The sequence below is a fragment of the Geotrypetes seraphini genome, chromosome 17 (assembly GCF_902459505.1).
Source record: "Geotrypetes seraphini chromosome 17, aGeoSer1.1, whole genome shotgun sequence".
Classification (NCBI taxonomy): domain Eukaryota; kingdom Metazoa; phylum Chordata; class Amphibia; order Gymnophiona; family Dermophiidae; genus Geotrypetes; species Geotrypetes seraphini.
In genome coordinates this window covers 39,856,068-39,879,330 of record NC_047100.1, presented here as the reverse complement: position 1 = coordinate 39,879,330, position 23,263 = coordinate 39,856,068, and the positions used below count along the sequence as shown (strand labels likewise).

The following is a 23,263-nucleotide window of genomic DNA, read 5'->3' as shown; positions in this document are numbered from 1 at the left end:
TATAATGTTATTTTTATTTTCATTTGCAGTTTTTTCCCTTATGTTTTGAATTGTGGTACTTGTAGTTGTGAATGAAAATAACATTTCTGGAACTGTATTTCTAGCTGTATTCCTTTGGGGTGAGGTAGGGCTAAGTTTAGTACCGTATATACTCGAATATAAACCGAGGTAACCTTTTTCCCCCCCAGAAAAGGAGGAAAAAACGTTGACTTAAATATAAACTGGGGGTGATTAATATTCAAGTGCAGTGCCCTATCAATTTCTGCACCCAGCCTCCCTCCCTGTCCTGCCAGGCTCTGCGCTCTGTTCCCTCTCCCTTCCTATTCTGCCAGGATCTGCATCCAGATCCTCCCTCACTCGCTCCCCTGCGCTGCCAGTCTTTGCTCCCTGTACTGCCAGGTTATGTCCTTCTTACCTGTCCTTCTTACCTTCCAATGCTTTGCAGGCCTCCACCTGGCCTGCCATAAGTCCTGGTGGTTTAGCGGTGGGCCGAGACAGAAGGGATCCCTCTCACCTCCCCCACATACATTTCAAATCCCCTGGTGGTCCAGGGGTGATCCGTGGCAGGAGTGAGCTTCCTTCATTCCTGCCCGTGCAGAGCCACTAGTTGATTGGTTGTCCTGTGAGAACTCATGGTGGCCAATCAGCAAGCGGCTCTGGATGGGCAGGTGCAAAAGTTGCTCCTGCCGCAGTTCACCACTGGGCCACCAGGGATTCGAAAGATATGTGGGGGAGGCAAGAGGGAGGTAAAAGTTCTCAATGTCAGTCGGGGCAGAAGACAGAAGGGATCCCTCCTGTCCCAGTCCAGCGCTGGACCATCAGGGATTTAAAAGGTATGCCAGGAGAGAGGGAGGGAGATAAAAGTTGTTAAAGTGAGCCGGGGCAGGAGACAGGAGGGTTCCCTCCTGTCCCGGCCCGCTGCTCAACCACCAGATCTTATAGCAGGCTCGGTAGAGGCCTGCAACAGGTTCGGGAGGGGGGTGGATCAGCGCTGACCCAAATATAAATTGAGAAACCACATTTGGGGGACTTTTTTTGGCCCCAAAATCTCAGTTTATATTTGAGCATATATAGTATTTTGCTATATTGGGTTTTTAGAGTATAGTTTTTTTCTCCCAAAGTAGGTTTTTTTTTTACTGTGCTATTTTTCCTTATTTAAAGAAAGAAATGCTGTGATTTAACTTTGCAAGGTCCCACGTGGAGTAACCCGTGGACTAATAAGATCTATCGAGCTTGTTCGAACACGTCCTGGCAGAGCTCTTCAGTCATCTATATGATTCAGTGCCCCTGCCAACTGCTGTATATAGGGCGGACGAGCAGAAAAATTAATGTTCGCTTAACTGAACATAAATCCAGAATCAATACGGGGAATCTAGAGGCCCCCCTTGTTCAGCACTGGAGGGGGAAAAAGCATAAAATCGTGGATCTGAAATGGCGGGTCATAGATCAGGTTATGGGTGGGTGGGAGGGTGGAGATACAAAAGAAAAGTTAAACTTTAAAGAACAAAAATGGATATACATGTTAAATACTGTTACACCTTTAGGTTTGAATGCTGAAATCGAGTGGTCGTCCTTAATTTAAAAGGGGTTTCAGTTGGCCAATCAGGTAGGGGGTGTGTCTCACGCTAAGTTCGATGTCATCCCGTTTTTCAAAAAATTGCTGTGGCTATTTATAGCCTTGAACGCCGTGGCCATGTTTCCTGAGGTAAAAATCTATTGCGGGAAGCATGAGCCGTTGGATATAAGGTATTGCTGAAAGTTTTTTTATTTATTGGTTTAGATTTATTAGAACTAGTCTAAGGATGATAAATTATAATATAACTTCATTATTGCAGGGGGATTTTCCTTGATACAGCCCATTCGGGGCGAAACATAGTCTATGTCGGAGTGCCTACCCCCCGCCCGCGTAGATGAAAGATGAGTACTTTTTGATATTCCAAATATCTATATTTATATATATAAAAACCTAAAAAAATGTTATAGAGGCCTATGACGACCATGGGTGCCATAATTGATCTGTATGCTCTTTGAAGATAATAGACATACAGTAGGGTACTTCTGAGGTCTGCTAGCCTGAATATTTAATAAATGTTCTAAGACTTTCTTCAGTTGATGCTTTAGTGCTAAGATTGCAAAGCCATAAGCTACCGCTAATACCAACTCACAAAAATGACAGGTCCAGACCTGTTGGAACTGTGTTACTGAAATGTCTGCCATATTTTTTCATGTTTTTTCTATGGGCACAGATGTGTGTGTGTAACACACACACATACACAATATCTGCCCCATTAAAAAAAAATGCTGTGCCATGCCGCTGCCCCCCAACGACTGGAACAAAAAATAAGGCAAGAGGGTTGCCCCCTCCCTCCTGCCGCTGTGAACCCCCGCCAAACTGATCCATTCTGCCAGGACCTCCCTCCCTTGGGCATCTGAGCCAATCGGGGCCTTAGGCTCCTCCCAGTATATCACAAGGGACCTAAGGCATTAATTAACTCAAATGCCCCCTGGGAGGGGCCTTAGGTGTCTGACCCAATGAGGGCCTTAGGCCCCTCCCTGTGCATCTCAGAATGTACCGGGAAGAGGAAAGGCATGCCATTTAGAGTGGTAGCTTGCAGGCAGGAGGGACTGGGCATGCCTCCTGCTGTCAGAGGTACAGGGGTGGTTCAGAGGATGTGGGAGGAGCCAGGGAGCTGAGTCGGGAGGAAGTGGGCATCCCTCATGTTGATTTTTTCTAAGGATGGGGAGTGAGGAAGGGGAGGTAAGGGGGCTCCTGGCAGTGGGTGGGTTGGGTTAGGACCTGGTAGTGGGGGTGGGGGGGTCAATTCAGTGCGAGGGTTCACAAGCAGCAGGGGGAATGGGCATCTCTCCTGCCTCTCTTTATTTTTCTTCCGGAGTGCTCGACTTACCTTTTTTTTATGGGGCAGATATTGTGAACAGCAGCAGGTTGCTTTGCGGTTTACCCTGCTGCTCAGTTGTTCAGACTTCCCCAAACCGGCTCTAAGCCTTAACCAGTTTTTAGTGAATCCATCTCTTAGCACATTAACAGCTTTCAATCCTCTCACTCTTACAAGTATTGAAAAGCTATTAGCTATCATGAAGTGCCCTAAATCACTAGTTGACCCAATCTCTACTTAGCTGGTTAACTCCCCGTCTTGGTAAATTAAGTTCATACATTCCCTAATAATGATACACATGTTTTAGTAACTACTGAGCTTTAAAACAGTGTAAAGTTTCTTCCAATTAAAACAAACAAAAAAAAAATCAACTAATTATTTGTAATTGATCAACTAACCAGATCAGTAGGTAAATGGTTAGAGAGAAAATCTTTTCATCTTTCAAACAGTGCATACTTTGAGTGCCTCCTATTTTATCTAATGCAATCTTTCAGTAAGAAAATTCTGACTCCTGAAATAGAGTACAATTTAAACACACGGGAGCTTAAAAAATTAAAACTAATAATTTTTTTAAATTTATATTCTCGTAGCAAGCATCTATTCCTTTTCTCTTATTACCTGAGAGAAAGTCTGGGATTGCGTCTGTTCAAATTCCTCTATGCGGACACACTTGGTCAAGGTTGAGTGAAACAGCGACATGGATGCTACCCTGTTACATTCGGCCCGCACTTTACACAAGGATGTAATAACCTCTGGTCTTGTCAAGAGAGTGTTAAATATAAATGTAGCCCTGTTTTCAACAAATGGATAGTCTGGAACAGTAACACATCCTGCAAATAACAGAGAGTTCTTACAGATTTAATTTTTTTGTTTTCCAATTCTTTATCTTACATCAAGTGTACAATAATACTTCAATTGAGTCATACACATCACTTGAAATTCTTTCCTAGTATCATCTACAATATATAAATTAATTCCCTTTCCACAAATATTATAAAACAATCATTTCTCACATATAATAAATTGAAAAAACATTGATTTAACCAATAATATAACTATATATACAGATTTATTTAAATAAAAGATGGTTCACTGAAAAGCAAGTTGCACCAAGAATGTCAGAGGATTTAAAAGATACCAAACTCCCATCAAAGAATAAGGACCTTTTAAGGGGTTTAAACCTAAATAGATACTGATAACAGTTTTCATCATATTTGCAAAACATTGACATCGCTATTTGTTAGGTGGGGCTTTTCATGCTTGATGGATTCAGATCCTTAATGTAATTTTGTCCTGATTAGTAAGTTACCTACATGCAGGGGTTCTCTGGATAAGCCAGCAATGCTTGGGGATGCCATTCATTGTCAAACTGTCCTAGAGTCCAGAAAACCCTAGGTTTTTCTGTGCATCAATGAGATCTCCAACCTTCAAGCTTTCACTGTAGCTCTCTGATAAATGAAAGCTTCTAGAAGTTTTTGCCAGTTAGAGGATATTTATTTATTTATAAGATTTCTTAACCGTTTATAACTAGGTGGTTTTTCAAAACACAATCATATAAAATAAGAAACATGCATCACATATTTTACAAATATTCTACAGCACTCGACAGCGTATCAATACAGAAACAGTCATAATCCTGGAAAAAAAAAACATTTTCAAATTAGGCTTTTTCCATAGGTAAATTACCATTTAGAACATAAGAATAGCCTTACTGGGTCAGACCAATGGTCCATCAAGCCCAGTAGCCTGTTCTCACGGTGGCCAATCCAGGTCACTAGTACCTAGCCAAAACCCAAGAAGCAGCAATATTCCATGCTACCGATACAAGGCAAGCAGTAGCTTCCCCCATGTCTTTCTCAATAACAGACTATGGACTTTTCCACCAGGAACTTGTCCAAACCTTTCTTTAAACCAGCTATGCTATCCGCTCTTACCACATTCTCTGGCAACGTGTTCCAGAACTTAACTATTCTCTGAGTGAAAAAAATTTCCTCCTTTTGGTTTTAAAAGTATTTCCCTATAACTTTCCCTAGTCTTTGTAATTTTTGACGGAGCGATAAATCGATCCACTTGTACCCATTCTACTCCACTCAGGATTTTGTAGACTTCAATCATATCTCCCCTTAGCCATCTATTTTCCATTTGAAAATTATCCTTTTACTGTAAGTGCCATTTCAGCAGTAATCTCATCTTCATATCAAATTATTTAAAACAGCAAACTTCTGGAGTTCAAAATTAATCAAGCATGAATCTGGTAACTAGTTGTGACAGGGTAGAGTACCTTTCACTGACGAGGAGGAGGAGAGTCCTCTGTGCGCGAGTCTGTGATAAGATGGCTGAAGGGCCAAGAGAGCCCTCAGTGTGTGCATGCAGGTTAAGATGACTGAGTGACAGAAGTGCTGGAAGAATCCAACGCTGGAGGCAGCCTGGTAGACCCTGGGAACATTGGCCAGAATTCTGAGGAGTCGGAGGAACTGGCTAGGATGGTGGCAACTGGCGCAATGACCAGTAAATGGCACTGGAAGCTGCCGAACACCTGGAGGGCTAATGCAGGGTTGAAGGAAGGACTCTTGAGAAGACCTGAAGAGATGGTCCAGGGAGAAGCTGGGTAGACCTGATCAGGGTTTTACTGGAATGTATGGTGTATGTTTAACCTTGTGTTTGTTGTTTTAACAGAGAACCAAGGTGCCCTGGGGGTGTGGATATGTGTTACCGCTCAGCCCAGTCACATGATGATATTAGTAAATAATTAAAATAGTCCTTGTTGCAATTATTTTGTAAGAACTCTTAATACATTCACCAAGCAAATTAGAAGATGACTATGATATGCTTTAGTTTAGCCAAACAAATTCGCTGTGGCTATAGTATTCTTAGAGCCTTCCAAAATCACATACAGCAAACCACACAAGAACAGAAGGTCAAAAAAGTTTTCAATATAAACTTCTTCAGCTAAAACATTAGCTCTTAACTCATGGACCTCAGTAGTGCCATTCCATGCTATTAAACTTTAAGCATGCAAGACCCCTGATCGTCATTGGTCCCATGTAATTGTAATCATTTTTTAAGTAATTTTTACTTTTAGTTTATGGTATATTTAGAAAGCATATAACTTATCTTTTAGCTACGCGGGTGGGGGTACGCACTCCGACGTAGACTACGTTTCGCCCTTTCGGGCTGTATCAAGGAATCCCCCTCAAATATTCCAGCTCATGCTCCCCGCGTCAGATTTACAAACAGGCCTGTTTGTAAATCTGACGCGGGGAGCATGAGCTGGAATATTTGAGGGGGATTCCTTGATACAGCCCGAAAGGGCGAAACGTAGTCTACGTCGGAGTGCGTACCCCCACCCGCGTAGCTAAAAGATAAGTTATATGCTTTCTAAATATACCATAAACTAAAAGTAAAAATTACTTAAAAAATGATTACAATTACATGGGACCAATGACGATCAGGGGTCTTGCATGCTTAAAGTTTAATAGCATGGAATGGCACTACTGAGGTCCATGAGTTAAGAGCTAATGTTTTAGCTGAAGAAGTTTATATTGAAAACTTTTTTGACCTTCTGTTCTTGTGTGGTTTGCTGTATGCTTTAGTTTAGAACATAATATTACAGTTTGATAATACAGTTCAAAGGTGATGTTCTTGGAAGTACCTGCATTTTGCCAGGTACTTGTGACCTGAATTGGCCACTATGGAAATAGGATACTGGGCTAGATGGACCATTGGTATGACCCAGTATAGCTATTCTTATGTTCTTAAGTTATGTTCTTTTGACAAGATCCTCACACAAAGCTTATTTCAAGCACAGAATGCATACCTTTGGCTGGGACACTCTCCTCTAATTTATCTGGCAAAGTGACATATGTAAAAACATGAGGTTTGGAAGAAACAATACGATCAAAGTTCAGCTTGTTCATGGTTCGTTCATAGTCCAGACCTACTTCTTTTTCCAGGCGATTTATGTAGTTGAGAATTCTGATTGAAAAATGAAAGCAGACAAAAAGGGAAAGGTTAGCGGTGAGACTGGCACTATAGGTTCTAACTGGTGCAGATTCTTAATAGTTTATAACATCCTATTTTTTCTTTGCACTTGTATTTTCTTTAACTTTATAATTTCAATTGATCAGAATGGAATAAAATCTAGCATTAGCTGATAACATTATATCAAGATTAATTTTTTCTGCAATAGTTTTAAGGACTCAAACAAAGATATCACCCAAAGCTGTTCTCAACAGTTGCCATTGTTTCAAAGTTAGGCTCTTGTTTGAAGGGTACACAACCTGCTTCTCTTCCATTTCTGAGCATTTCAACAATAAATGACGCAGGCATTCTTTAAATATTGTCATAAGTTGATGCAATTTTGTGATTCAAAACAATGTCTCACACACAAGCTGCATTAAAATTTGAAATGTTTTAGAGCTGACCAAGTAACTGTCAGTGCCACATACTGTCTTGCAGAAAAATCCAGGATTCATCCCTAACTAAGGTGATTACTGGGTATGATGGAATGTCCCATCATATGAGAGTGTGCTTCCTCGAGGGAGGGGGGTATACTAGAGTTTAACTCTCCCAAGGGTTTCCTATAGGATGGGCAATAGGTAACTGGGCTCAAACAGGGAATAGCTGGGTCAATCTAGTTCCTAATGGAAGACTAGGTTGGTGGTGTTAGGAACCAGCTACCCCTATTTCCCAATAGTAGAGAAGACTGGATGCCATTGACATTGGATTTGATTAACTGATTTGCATCCTAATAAGCATATAAGTGAATTGCAGAGAAAAGGGTTAATTTATAAAGAAGAGAGACTCTTTAAAGACTTGAGCTGGATTCCTGATAGGGAGTGGGGCTTTAGGTGGGATCCCCTCAGACCTTAGGGGACATTTTGAGGGGGTGAAAAGGGGGTTGATTAATGGACTCCTAGCAGAAAGGAACATAGTTTGTAGTTTTTTGCAACAAGGACTCCTGGGTGGCGGAGGAAACTAAGAAACTGAGGGATTGCGCGCCCTACGTCAGGCGGGAAGGCACTCACGCATGCGCGGTTCGGGCTATCGCAAACTTTCTAAACAATTAAAGTGGCGATGCACTTTTAAAGTGGTCCGTACCGGGGCTCCGTCAGTGACGTCACCCATTCGTGAGAATATGCTGCCTGCTTGTCCTGGGATAAAAATCAGCAATGCTGTTTCCTGACTCTTTACTCTTCCAAGGCCTCACTGAATAGTGTTAAACCACCATCAACCAGCTAGCCTCAACCCAATTGGTCTCTGGGGAACTGTAACCTGCTGGTTGCCCTCTGGTTACCCTATAGCTTGGACTTCTTTTGCTTGCATCTTGTCTCTCCTTATCATTTCTCTTCAGGTGTCTGCTCCAAAAGGATTGCAGAGTGGCTTGTTAGCAATGCTGCAGCTTTCTAAGCTTATACATATTATAGTCCTCTATCTGTCTCAAGCATACTTGAATTCTGGCATAGTATTGATTTATATCATTTTTATTAATATGTTATTCCAGGCATCTATCACTATAAAAAATGGTAATTTTTTATGTTTCTCTCAACCTTCTGCCCTGCATCTTCAGATCATGAACCCTTGCTCTTGATGTAAATTACAGATAGGAAAAAGCAAGTGAGGTATCACTGGGTTTAATGCAATACCTACTGGTCTTCCTGTTTCATCCTTGGTGTAGTTAGTGCCCAGTACTTCATCTTACTTAAACTCTCCTGTTCTAATGTGAGCAATCCATTCACAGGCATGCAGTCCAGGTATAAGTTATATAGCAAGAGTGCTTCCGTCTTCTTACGCAGCTGATTCGCAGCTACCACCCTGCTGGCAAAGACATAAGGATCCTCTGCACAAAAAAGTAGACGGATCCGTGGCACCCAGTATTGGCATGGCATCAGTTCAGGTTTTCCTGGAAGATACAATGAGCAAAGATGAGAAAAATTCAAAGCTCCAACAAATAATAAAGACAAGTTGTAAATGTGTTCAGATAGTTACTATATAAATTTTAATAAATACTAAAATACTGCATATACTCAAATATAAGTCGATCTGAATATAAGTTGAGACCACCATTTCCCCCCGAAAAGGAGGAAAACGGTTGACTTGAATATAAGTCGGGCGGCTTAATATTCAAGTGCCCTGCCCTGTCAGGCTCTGCACCCAGCCCCCTTACCTCCCTTCCCTGTCAGGCTCTGTACCCAACCCCCTTCCCTCCCTCCCCTGTCAGGCACTGCACCAAGCCCCCTTCCCTCCCTCCCCTGTCAGGCACTGCACTCAGCCCCCTTCCCTCTCAACCCAACAAGCTCTTCATTCATTCAGCTTCCTTCCCTCCCTCCCTGTCAGACTCTGCCCCCCTCCCTGCCGTCTTTTTACCTCCTCTGCCGATCCCTGGTAGTGTAGTGGGCAAGAGCGAGCTTTCTGTGCTCATACCCCTGTCATGGCGGCTGCCGCAGTATCTGGTTTCTTCTGCCGCTGAGCGGCAATGAGCAGGCGCGTGCTTTAGCGCTCCTGCTCAGTGCTGAGGGGCTTCTTGACTGGCTCCTACGTATTCTCGCATACGGAAACCATGGCTAGGGTTGCCAGATTTTCCTTTCCTCGATGCTGCCTGCTCTTGTCAGGCAAGGAGGAAGTCAGGCTTGCCCCATGTCTTTCTCAATAACAGACTAGTGCTCACTGCATGACATTAAGATGCCTATATTGTAACACCTGGTTACAGAATTGCCCCAAAATGCCAGAAATGGCTTTGACAAAGTTAGAAAATCAATATAACTTTGAGAAATTTGCTGCAGGAAACTGGGGACTATACACATACAGGCTCATTTTCAAAGCACTTAAGATACCAAAAGTATCATAGAACCCTAAGTGCTTTGAAAATGAGCCCAATAATGTTCATTTTGTGTTATAAAATGATTCTACCTGCAGCTGTTATGCCTCCATTCAGTATCTGATTCCCTTCTGTATCCCTCACATGTCCGTGCACATCTGCCTTATGCACCAAATAGATCTTCTTCTGCTGATCATAATCCAAAACACCTACGCTGCACCACTTATATGTCAAATCACGACTTTTTGGATCCTCTGAGAAAAAAAAGGAATAATGAAAGTAAGTATATTATTTGTCTAACAGACTTTAAAAAAAATATATTATTGAACTAATTTTATTCCACTCATTCATTTTGGAGATGGTAATCCAAATGAAGTTTCTTTACTTTTCTTTTCTTTTTTTAATTCTTTATTCATTTTATAATCTTACAACAAGTGTACAAATAATAAAACATTTAAAATTAAATACATCACTTGAATTTCATTCTAGTATAACATCAAATAAATGTATTCCCTTCCCACTCACCCTTTCCTTTAGCATTTAATCAAAAATATACAAAAATATTATTTTCTATTGATTAAACCTACTAGAAAGAAGATAATCAAAGTAAGAACCTAATCTTCCCTTCTAGTGCAAAATGCATGCGAGTCTTGACTAGCGATCTAGGGTATCAAACCAGTCCATGAGTCTAGGGCAGGGCAGAATAGACTACTGTGAGCACCACAGACCCAAAGTGGCATTTTTACATGCAGATGTTGCCAGATTATTGAAAGTAGCATTGCAGTTGCATACTCCTCTACAACAGCCACTTCTAGTGTGGAATCTTAACTTGTTTTTGCAGGCCCTCAGAAAGGCTCTATATGAACCTTTGCGAGAGGCACCTCTGATAGATCTTACCATTAAGGTGGGTTTTCTAGTAGCAAATGGTTTCAGAGTTACTGGAACAATTGGATGCAGTGGAAGTTTGAGACAATTATCCCTCTATAGATGAACTAGATCTGTGTACAACAGCCGACGCAGCCAATCTGAAACAACCAGGATTATCAACTCTGGATGGTTTGCTATTCTTCGAGACCTAAAACATAAGAGTCTTGCCACTTGTACTTTGATGAAGCCAATAGCCAAATCCTTCTCTCTAAATCAGAGCAGATCATAAAGACACTTTCTAACTCACTTGTAGAATGAAACACTGAGGAGCTGGGGCACAGCGCAGAGATGCAGGAGGAGAAGTCGAGAGGAAAAGGTAGATGATGCCTTCTACAAACTCACGAGTAAAGGAGAATAACCTACCGGTCAAGACTATGCCTTTTCTACTTGAAAAAGTTATTTATTTATTTCACATTTACTATACCGCTATAACTATATGGGACAGACGTAAGCGGTTTACAGACTAAGCCATGATTCCATCAAAGATGCCTAAAGTTAGGAGCCTAGATTGGCGAACCTAGCCGATCTAGGTGCCTAACTTAATTTTTCTAAATTGACTTAGTACTAATAATTGAAAGTACCATTAAAACCCAATTTAAAAACACTTAAAAAATTAATTAGCTGGTAGGCACCTATCGGAAAGTAGTCATGCTTAGGGGCAAATTCAAGGTGGAGTTTTTGTATGGATTGACAAAGGCTCTGGTAGGCACCTACCTTAGGTGCACTCATTTAGGCCAAGAAAACTCTAGCCTAAATGGAAATGCACCTAAGGACTCAATGTCTACCAGCACCGAAGGAAGCTTAGGTGCCACTAGACATGATTCTATAAACTGCGACTATTGGATGATTGACAGCTAAGCCTAATGGTGCCTATGACTTAGGTGCCATTGACAGAATCAGGCCCTAAATTCAGAAAGGAAAGGAATGCCAGTTATACAGTACAATAGGAAAGAACTATATGAAATCATACAAGAAATACTGAATGGAAAACACAAAGAAGAACAAGGAAACTGTTTCTCTGCAGGAAAAACCCAACTGCTTTGGAACATTGAATTCTCTGGTTAATCAGCAGAGAAAGCTTGTGAAAACAGCCATGTCTTAATTTCTACTTTGAATTCTTTGAGTGAGGATGCATTATGAATGGAAAGTAGAAGTGAATTCTAGGTTGAGGGGCTACAAAATAGAAGGCTTGATGAATGAGATGGCATAGGATGAAGTTAAGAGGTGATAGACTCCGGAGTAATCTAAGGAAATGCTTTTTTTATGGAAAGGGTGGTAGGTGTGTGGAACAGTCTCCCAGAAGAAGTGGTGGAGATAGAGACTGTGTCTGAATTCAAGAGGGATAGGCACATGGGATCTCTTAGAGAGACGAAGAGATAATGGTTACTGCTGATGGGTAGACTAGATGGGCCATTTGGCCTTTATCTGCCATCATTTTTCTATGTTAAATGCTTTAAAAAACAACAAAAAAAAACCAGGTCTAGCTCCAAATGTCTAAAAAAAGCCCAGGACCTTTTGTTAAAGGTTTGAATATGCCTGATAAGTGTCCAAGTCCTAAGCCCGCCCGTCTCTAACATGCCCCCTTAAGATTTGGATACACTGGAGATAAAACAATCAGAAAGACACCTAGAAAGTCTGTTTTGAGAAAGGACGTCACGTGACACAATCCAGCATAGATGCATAGCGCGATCTCTCTCTCAACAGCAGGGCTAATTTGCTAGATATATCAGCCAAATCCGTAAGCAACTTTAATATTTTCACTGCGAGATATCTTTCTGACTATCATGTCTACAAAACTGAATAAAACTGATGGCGTTTTTGCAATCCATTCGGTGACTAAACGCTTGAAGATGTACCGACACTGGAGAAGGCCTTGCATAATGCCATTCCTGCCAGACCATCAGGACGGCATTGATGATTCCATTACCGAGAACATCCAGCACCTTACGGAGCTGATGCAAAAAAATTTATATAAACTACCTCGGAAATAAAGCAGGATCTTGTTAACATGTCTACTCAACTCACCCAATTTAACGCTCAAATTGAGTTACTGGAAGAACATGCCACGGCACATGACGAGCTCCACGTGGACTTTCAATGCAAGCTCCGCAACACAGATCTCCTGCAAACCTAACTATGACTAACAGGATGTGGCGAAAAAATATTCAGATATTGGGTTACAACCGAGATCTTCTCTTCTAAGAGCACCATTGACATCTCTTCATTAGAAGAGAAAGCACAGTTACTTACCGTAACAGGTGTTATCCAGGGACAGCAGGCAGATATTCTTGACTGATGGGTGACAGCACCGACGGAGCTCCGGTACGGACAATTTTAGAGTGATTGCACTCTAAGAACTTGGAAAGTTCTAGCAGGCCGCACCGCGCATGCGCGAGTGCCTTCCCGTCCGACGGAGGCGCGCGGTCCCCAGTTAGGATAAGCCAGCTAAGAAGCCAACCTGGGGAGGTGGGAGGGACGCAAGAATATCTGCCTGCTGTGCCTGGATAACACCTGTTACAGTAAGTAACTGTGCTTTATCCCAGGACAAGCAGGCAGCATATTCTTGACTGATGGGTGACTTCCAAGCTAACAAAAAGAGGGATGGAGGGAAGGTTGGCCATTAGGAAAACAAATGTTGCAAAACAGATTGGCCGAAGTGTCTATCCCGTCTGGAGAAAGCATCCAGACAATAATGAGATGTAAAAGTATGAACTGAGGACCAAGTAGCAGCCTTGCAGATTTCCTCAATAGGAGTGGAATGGAGGAAAGCTACAGATGCTGCCATAGCTCTAACTCTATGGGCCGTGACAGAACCTTCCAGTGTCAGTCCGGACTGAGCATAACAGAATGAAATGCACGCTGCAAGCCAATTGGATAACTTGCGTTTAGAAACAGGATGTCCCAATTTATTCGGATCAAAGGACAGAAAGAGTTGGGGAGTTGATCTGTGGGGCTTAGTACGCTCCATATAGTAAGCTAAAGCCCGCTTACAGTCCAAAGTATGCAAAGCCTGTTCTCCAGAATGAGAATGAGGTTTTGGAAAGAATACAGGCAGAACAATTGATTGGTTGAGATGAAATTCAGAGACAACCTTAGGGAGAAACTTTGGATGGGTACGCAGAACCACCTTGTCGTGATGAAAGACTGTAAAAGGAGGATCCGCAACTAGTGCATGCAGCTCACTGACCCTCCTGGCAGAGGTAAGAGCAATAAGGAAGACCACTTTCCAAGTGAGAAACTTGAAAGGAGCTGTAGCTAAAGGTTCAAACGGAGGCTTCATTAAGGAGGAAAGAACCACATTGAGATCCCAGACAACAGGAGGAGGCTTAAGAGGTGGTTTCACATTGAAAAGACCCCGCATGAATCTGGAAACCAAAGGATGAGCTGAGAGAAGTTTACCATGAACTGGCTCATGAAAAGCAGCAAAAGCACTGAGGTGGACTCTTTTTTTTTTTTTTTTTTTAAATCTTTATTCCTTTTTATTTCTTTCAACAAGTGTATAGTATTATTACAATTAATTTACATAACACACTTGGAATTCTTAAACAATATTATTATACATGTTTTTATACCCCCCCCCTAACTGAGGTGGACTCTGATGGAAGTACACTTGAGACCAGAGTCAGACAAAGAAAGAAGATAATCTAACAAGGTCTCCACTGCAAGGGAAGTGGGATCATGATGATGAAGAAGACACCAGGAAGAAAACCATGTCCACTTCTGATGGTAACATTGAAGAGTGGCAGGTTTCCTGGAGGCATCCAGAATAGAACGAACGGGCTGAGACAAAAAAGTATCATTTGAAGTCAGCCCAAGAGATACCAAGCTGTCAGGTGCAGAGACTGGAGGTTGGGATGCAGAAGGGTCTCCTGATGCTGGGTAAGCAGAGAAGGAAGCAATGGAAGAAGAATAGGCTCCCTGGAACTGAGTTGAAGTAGAAGGGAGAACCAATGTTGCCTGGGCCACCGTGGAGCAATTAGAATCATGGTGGCTTGTTCCCTCTTGAGCTTGAACAAGGTCCGGAGCATGAGAGGTAGAGGAGGGAAAGCATACAGGAACAGATTGGACCAATCTGTACTTATTGTACTTCTTTGAGGGAGTGAACAGCCAGGTGGATAAAGGGGAATCTATAGACATCATTTACCTTGACTTCCAAAAAGCCTTCGACAAGGTGCCACACGAGAGACTGCTTAAAAAAATATGGAACCACGGGGTACAAGGGGAGGTCCACCGATGGATCAAAAACTGGCTGGCAAACAGGAAGCAGAGGGTTGGCGTAAAGGGCCACTACTCAGACTGGAAAGGGGTCAAGAGCGGAGTTCCGCAGGGGTCGGTGCTGGGACCGCTCTTGTTCAATATCTACATAAATGACCTAGAGGCGGGAACAAAGTGTGAAGTCATTAAATTTGCAGATGACACCAAACTATACAGCAGGGCTCAAACCAAGGAAGACTGCGAGGAGCTCCAAAAAGATCTAACGCAGCTGGAAAAGTGGGCCGAAAAATGGCAGATGAGCTTCAACGTGGGAAAATGCAAGGTCATGCACGTGGGGAAAAAGAACCAGATGTTCACATACAAAATGGGGGGAACACCACTAGGGGTTAGTAACCTGGAGAGAGACCTGGGAGTGATGGTAGACGCAACACTGAAGGCATCGGCGCAATGCGCCACAGCCTCTAGGAAAGCAAACAGAATGCTGGGTATCATTAAGAGGGGTATTACGACCAGGACGAAGGAAGTTATCATGCCGCTGTATCGTGCAATGGTACGGCCGCATCTGGAGTACTGTGTCCAGTACTGGTCGCCGTACCTCAAGAATGACATGGCGGTACTTGAGGGAGTACAAAGAAGAGCAACCAAACTGATAAAGGGAATGGAAAATCTCCCATATACCGACAGATTGAAGCAGTTGGGACTTTTCTCCCTGGAGAAGCGAAGACTTAGAGGAGACATGATAGAAACCTTCAAGATCCTGAAGGGCATAGAAAAAGTAGACAGAGACAGATTTTTCAAATTAAGGGGCACCACAAGTACAAGGGGGCATTGGGGGAAATTGAAAGGGGACAGGTTTAGAACAAACGCTAGGAAGTACTTTTTCACTCAGAGGGTGGTAGATACATGGAACGCGCTTCCAGAGGCTGTTGTGGACAAGAAAACACTAAATGGATTCAAAGAAGGTTTGGATAGATTCCTAGAAGAAAAAGGGATTGGGGGGTACAGATAGGTATAGACCATTGCTCAGGCAATGGACCTGATGGGCCGCCGCGGGAGCGGACCGCTGAGCAGGATGGACCTATGGTCTGCCTCAGCGGAGGCAACTTCTTATGTTCTTATGTTCAATCCAGAAGGAATGCATCCGCTGCCAGACGGTGAGGAGAGGAGAGTCTGGAGCAGAAGAGGGGAAGCTGATGATTGTGAGGAGCTGCAAAGAGGTCTACTTGAGGAGTGCCCCATTGAGCGAAAATGGACTGGAGAGTCAAAGGATCGAGAGTCCACTCGTGAGGCTGGAGAATCCTGCTGAGATTGTCCGCTAAGGAATTCTGCTCTCCCTGAATGTAGACAGCCTTCAGGAATAATTGGTGATCTGTCGCCCAAGACCAAATCTTCTGGGCTTCCTGACACAAGAGGCAAGAGCCTGTCCCACCCTGTTTGTTGATGTAGTACATCGCAACTTGATTGTCTGTGCACAGCAGGAGGACTTGAGGAAAGAGAAGATGTTGGAAGGCCTTGAGGGCATAAAACATCGCTCTGAGTTCCAGGAAATTGATGTGATGCTTCTTTTCCTGGACTGTCCAAAGGCCTTGAGTTTGGAACTCGTTCAAATGAGCTCCCCAGGCATAAGGGGAGGCGTCGGTGGTGATGACAAGTGGATGAGGAGGTAGATGGAACAGAAGACCTCTGGAGAGATTTGAGGATATCAACCACCATTGTAGAGATTGACGAAGAGATGATGTCACAAATATGTGTCGTGAGCAAGGATCCGTCGCTTGGGACCACTGGGTAGCTAGGGTCCATTGAGGAGTGCGCAGGTGAAGACGTGCGAAGGGGGTGACATGAACTGTCGAGGCAATGTGACCCAAGAGTATCATCATGTGCTTGGCAGAGATGGAGTGTAGTGGAAGCACCTGCTGGCATAGAGATTGAAGAGTTTGAAGACGGTTTGGCGGCAGGAATGCTCTCATGAGGACTGTGTCCAGGACCGCTCCTATGAACTGAAGTCTCTGAGTAGGGATGAGATTGGGTAGATTGATCTCGAACCCCAGAAGCTATAGAAAAAGGATGGTCTGGTTGGTGGCAAGGAGCACTGCCTGAGAGGAAGTGGCTTTGATTAACTAGTCATCCAGGTAAGGAAAGACCTGAAGATGATGCGAGCGTAGAAAAGCAGCCACCACAATGAGACAATTGGTGAACACTCTGGGAGAGGAGGCAAGGCCGAAGGGTAGCACCTTGTACTGGTAATGACAGTGATTGATCATGAACCGGAGGTACTGTCTGGAGGCCAGATTGACCGGTATGTGAGTGTATGCCTCTTTGAGATCGAGGGAGCATAGCCAGTCGCCATGATTGAGAAGAGGGTAAAGAGTGGCCAGAGAAAGCATTCTGAACTTTTCTTTGACCAAGCATTTGTTGAGATCGCGAAGATCTAAAATGGGTCTGAGATCCCCTGTTTTTTTGGGGACAAGAAAGTAACGGGAGTAGAATCCCTGCCCCTTCTGATCTAGAGGAACTTCCTCTATTGCGTTCAGAAGGAGGAGGGATTGAACCTCCTGAAGAAGGAGGGAAAATTGAGAAGTGTTCAAAGCAGACTCTTTTGAGGACCCATTGATCCGAGGTGATGATCTCCCAACGGCTGATGAAGAAAGTAAGACGACCTCCTATAGGTTGAGGAAGGTGGGCAGATGGTAGAAAACTGGCTATGCCCTGGAGAACGAAGTCAAAAGGGTTGGGTAGGCTTCTGTTGAGGAGGTGGCTTCACTTGTTGCTGCTGTGGTGGCCAAGGGGTTTGTCGCTGTTGCTGACGTTGACGCCTAGGTTGTTGAGGAGCTGGTGGTAAAGGGTGAGCCACATAGCGGCGTTGATAGGCCGATTGTTGCCTAAAAGGCCGGGTACGTGGAGTCTTCTTCTTGGTTTTCAGAAGAGTATCCCATCGAGTCTCATGGGCGGATAGTTTTTGGGTGGTAGAGTCCATGGACTCGCCAAAGAGTTCATCCCCCAGGCATGGAGCATTAGCCAGGCGATCCTGATGGTTGACATCAAGCTCCGACACTCTGAGCCAAGCTAGACGACGCATGGCTACAGACATGGCCGTGGCTCTGGTGGTAAGTTCGAACGTGTCATAGATTGAACGGACCAGGAACTTACGAAGCTGGAGAAGAGAGGAAGAACACTGGTGAAAAGCAGGTCTCTTGCGGTCAGGGAGGTATTTTTCAAAGGAAGCCATGGTGTTGATGAGATGCTTGAGGTAAAAGGAAAAATGAAAAGCATAATTACCTGACCTGTTAGCCAGCATAGCATTCTGGTATAATCTTTTGCCAAATTTATCCATGGCCTTTCCTTCTCTGCCAGGAGGGACGGAAGCGTACACACTAGCTCCTGCAGACTTTTTAAGCGTAGATTCCACCAAAAGAGACTCGTGTGGAAGCTGCAGCTTATCAAAGCCAGGTATAGGTATGACTTTATATAAAGAGTCTAATTTACGAGGGGCTCCTGGTATGGTCAAAGGAGTCTCAAGATTTTTATAAAAGGTGTCTCTCAAGATATCATGGAGGGGTAATTTGAGAAATTCCTTTGGAGGCTGGTCAAAGTCCAGTGCATCAAGGAACGCTTTGGACTTCTTGGACTCAGCCTCCAAAGGAATAGAAAGAGATTCACACATCTCTTTCAAGAAAGAAGTGAAAGAGGCAGAATCTGGCTTAGAGGATGGATCTGGAACAGAAGGATCCTCATCAGCCGATGAACACTCACCCTCAGAGAGAAGAGGCTCTTTGGAGTCACCCCACAGATCAGGGTCCCTAATTTGGGAACTGCGATCCCGAGACTCCGGTGTGGAAGGTTCAAGGTGCCGGGATTTGCGTATCGACTTACCCGACCTCAAGGAAGCAGTGCCAGGAGAAGTTAAAGGCTGTATCGGTGCCGAAGTTTGAACAGCCTGATGCAGCGCTCTCGGCTCCGGTGCCAGAACTGGCATGGAGACTGAGGAAGCCGAATGAACTGGTACCGATAGGGTGGAAGCAGACAATAGAGGTTGCCCCACCATTGGTACCGGGGGCTCAGACCGGACCGGAAGGTTCGGTGCCAATAGAGCAGGAAGGAGCTGTTGCAACTGCTCTTTAAGCTGCACCTGGAGGACAGCCACAATTCGCTTGTCCAGCGAAGGCACCGGTACCGCTTTTTTCTTCTGCGGTACCTGCGGTGCCGCTCGACGCCCTGAGGATGAGGAGCCCAAGGTCGAGGGACTTACCTCAATAGGGGCGGAGCGTTTCCGCGGGCGCCTCGTGGTCGGCAGGACTGGGCTCGCTGCCACAGAGACCGGAGGGCGCTCCAGCTTGAAAGGCTTCTTAGCCGGCTTACCTGACTGTTGCGACGCCGGTGCGGTGTCGAAGAGGTGGGTGCCGACTGAGATGGGGCCGATGCCGGTGTCAATGTCACAGGGTCAGACATATCGGCACCGAAAAGTAACCGTTGCTGAATTTGACGGTTTTTTAACATTCGTTTTTTTAATGTGGCACAGCGGGTGCAGGTAGAAGCCCTATGCTCGGGACCCAGGCACTGTAAGCACCAGTTGTGCGGGTCGGTCAGAGAAATGGGCCGTGCACACCGCTGGCACTTCTTAAACCCTGGCTGGGGGGGCATGAAAGTAAAAACGGCTTCTGCCAAATCGAAGGCCGAGGCCTCGATGGTGGCAACAGGCCCCGCCGGGGCGAAACCGAAATAAAAAAAGGATTTTTTTTTTAAAACAATAAAAGAAAAAGGAAATATTATTTCCTCACAGGTTTTCGTGAGCGGGAAGGCGATACAAAAAAATTTTTTCAACAACCGTTGAAAAGGATGCGTCTTCTTAGCTCCGCGGAAACTAAGAAACTGGGGACCGCGCGCCTCCGTCGGGCGGGAAGGCACTCGTGCGTGCGTGGTGTGGCCTGCTAGAACTTTCCAAGTTCTTAGAGTGCAATCACTCTAAAATTGTCCGTACCGGGGCTCCGTCGGTACCGTCACCCATCAGTCAAAAATATGCTGCCTGCTTGTCCTGGGATAAAGCGTCCATCTTTGATCTCTCATTAAAACTATATGCCAGTAGTCATGCTGCCTCTAAAATTTCTAAACACTTTAAAGAGAGCAGATTTCCTCAAATTACCTTCCTACGATCAGCTTGCGAAAATGACAGTTGAGCTGAAATATCAGATTCAGAATGGGATTCTGTTTGCCGTTATCTTTATAAAACCTCTATATCGGCATATACTAACCAATACCTAGTCTTCCTCTTACATAGGGCCTTGTGGACCCCCATGTGCTCACATCAAATTGATCCCACATTTTCTAAATTATGTTGGTCCTGTGTTCTACATATAGGTGATTTGAAGCATCTTATTTTTGAGTGCTCATTGTTAAATAAATACCGGAATAAGGTTTCGTTTACTATTACTAATATCTTACCCATTTCTGACACTATTTCATTTAAAATTATCTTTTTTTTTTTATAATTCTTTATTCATTTTTAATCATTCAACAAGTGTACAATAAAAAGTGATACATAGGTTCAAAAACAACACTTGATAAATCCATCAAGATAATAACAATTGTGTATATATATATATATATAAACCCCTCCCCCCCTCCCTTTCAATACTATTCTTCTTAATTTATTTAACCTTTTTCTTATTTCCTTTTACCTTTTTCTTCACTGTTTTGTAATGAATAAACACCACTTTCTTAACATAAATTATTAATGGAGGGGAAGGGGGAGGGATTGTATAAATGAAGAAAAAGATAAATTATTATCTTAAGAGGGAATTATTTTGCTACTAGCTTACCAGAATCCTCCTATCGTTTATTAGACACATTATTAGGCACAGCTCTGAAAATTGTTTGTACCCATTAGAAAAATCTTTTTTTTTTTTTAAATAAATCTTTAGTCATTTTTAAAACTCACAAGTGTTAAAGTATAAAATGATTGTATTTTATGTTACATCACTTAATATATCATCAAATTCGAACTCTCCTCAAATATCCCTCCTCCCTTGGAAAAATCTTACGAAGGTCTCTCATTTACACTGGTGGAAATTACTGTGTCTCACTTACAGATATGAATATTATAATGCTAGACGAAATTGTTTGGTCATAGCTCAATCACTTGCAAAATGGTTTACTCTTAAAGCGTATTTGATGTTGAAGTCTGATTCCTGTATAACTCCCTCTTGTTCTAGCATATAGTTTTTGACATAATTGTATATATGAACCTTGTATATCCTTGATTGTATTTTGGTTTTATATTACTTTCTCATTTGTATAAAAAAAATTTCAATAAACTAAGACTAAGAAAGTCTGTTTTGAGAATGCCCACTTGGACGTTTTGACTAGTAAGACGTCCAAATGCTAGTTTATGCTGTCTTTTGGACATCGTTTTTTTTTTTTTTCTCTAAATGAGCCCCATAGTGTCCTAGTTTGTATGGACACATCCTCCTTGTCCTGATTTTTACTATATGGGCTGTATATTGTTTCTTGCTAACCTATTCTTCTGCACATGCTGATGATGAAGTACTGGAAATACAGATTCCATTTTTTAATCACTTTATAAACTCTACTCACCATGTCCCAGGATATCATCCACAGGGAGCAGTGCATTGGCAGGTAAGGGTTTCCTGTCACAGGAACCTGGTTCATATCCTAGCCTCATCCATTCCTCTGGAATACGGCAATCAAATTCCTCATCATCAAACACCTGAAAAGGGGTGATATTGGTAAGAAAATAAGGAAATCAGACCATATTGCCAAAACTTGTAGTAGGTTAAGTTATATCAATGCACGTCACTTCTCAGTCTCCAGTGTTTGATCACAACATTCCTTCCCATGGCCAAAATATCATCAGCTAATTCAACGAAGTTCATGAAATAAGCACAATTATTGCCTTCACTACCACGAAGACTAGCGGCAGCCATCTTTGATCATGGCTTTCATGGGGCAGGAATGTAGGAGGATCACTCCTGCCCTTCTTCGCTATTAGACCACCAGGGCTTTAAGGTAAGATGTGGAGCAAGATGGCGACAGAGCTAGTCGCACAGCTGGAGGCTCTCTCTGCACCGGCAAACTAAATATTGCTTACTACTTACCGACTTGCCTTTCAGTATGCCTAAGTGCAGAGGGATGGTCTTCCTGCCTCCTTCACCACCTCGCTATCGCGCCAGACAGCTATAACAACGTTTGCTGTCCCAGGGGCGCTCCGGCTAGCCGAGAGGGGTCGATCTCACCTTTGGAAAGCGAAGTCTCGCTTAGCCCAGGGAGAATGTCAGGGATGCCGACGGCGCTACAGGAAGCGGCGGGGATGTCATTGACCTCGCCTGCACTGTCTGGCTTACCCCTGACCCCGGAGGCAGTTCCAGTCTCGCTGGACTCCTTACATCAAGCGCCAGCTGCTGGAGGACTAGGAATTCAAGGCGGTTCAGGGAATGGAACTTTTAATCCTGATATGGAGATTTCAGCTTCTTCTACGATTCCTGCTTCCCTTTGACTGCTGAAGAAACCACCGGTGATTGATTTGGAAGCACTCTGGGAGGCTATCGATTGTCATATGTATGACTACCTCTCCTCCGGGAGGCAGGCGTACATATGCGGTCGATGCCAGGAACTGGATAGCCTGAGGAAGGAGGTCGGGAGACTGCAGGCCAGGGTCCAGGAGCTGGAAGGACTGCGCACCTTGGAGGAACCGTGCTGGACAACGGAGGATATCACCGGAGAGGGTCACGTCACGGAGCAAGTAAGAGAGCTCGAGAAATTCATCGAGGAGGCTTGCAGGATGGTGGCAGCACAGGACAAACAGCACATCAGAGGGGAATCAACAGTTGGACGGCAGAATCCACCAGACGATATGGGAGTAGGACCTTGCGGAGGACCTGGACAGACAGAGGAGATAGTGACCCAACAGAACCCAGAGGAAAAATTAGCGGATCGAGCCACTGACACGGACCTGAGACCAGAGAGACAACTGAGGAAGGGGAAGTCTGCAATTGTAGTGGGAGACTCATGTCTCCCGGGGGCGAGAACGAAGGATGTCATTGACAGAATAGAGAGAATCCTGGACGGAGCTGAGACAGAGGAGACAGCGATGATAGTCCACGTTGGAACTAACGACGTCAGCAGGAGGAGCTACAATAGGACTACACTAACTGAGCAGTTCAAGATCCTGGGGAGGAAACTGAAGCTGAGGACAAGGAGGATAGCCTTCTCAGAGATCCTGCCAGTACCGAGGGCGGATACAAAGAGGCAGACCGAGCTGCAAGCAATAAACGGTTGGCTGAGGAGATGGTGCGAAGAGGAGGGTTTCCACTTTGTACGGAACTGGACAACTTTTTGGGGGAAGAACAAGCTCTACAGAAGGGACGGACTGCATCTGAGCACGGCTGGGACGAGGTTG

At 43.9% G+C, this 23,263-nt stretch overlaps 1 protein-coding gene across 6 annotated transcripts in view; it reads right to left on the bottom strand.

Annotated features, from left to right (window-relative positions):
* Positions 1-23,263, bottom strand: part of DNAH1 (dynein axonemal heavy chain 1) — an 813,109-nt gene that overhangs the window by 566,126 nt on the left and 223,720 nt on the right. For 5 of the 6 annotated variants that reach the window (XM_033926650.1, XM_033926656.1, XM_033926654.1 and 2 more), the window contains exons 6-10: positions 21,442-21,574; positions 9,804-9,965; positions 8,544-8,796; positions 6,712-6,869; positions 3,513-3,724 (exon numbers count right to left, since the gene is read on the bottom strand). In XM_033926650.1, coding sequence (XP_033782541.1) covers positions 3,513-3,724; positions 6,712-6,869; positions 8,544-8,796; positions 9,804-9,965; positions 21,442-21,574 — 918 coding nt within the window. Of the gene's footprint in view, positions 1-3,512; positions 3,725-6,711; positions 6,870-8,539; positions 8,797-9,803; positions 9,966-21,441; positions 21,575-23,263 lie in introns of those variants that run through there. The other variant, XM_033926657.1, reaches the window with a different exon arrangement.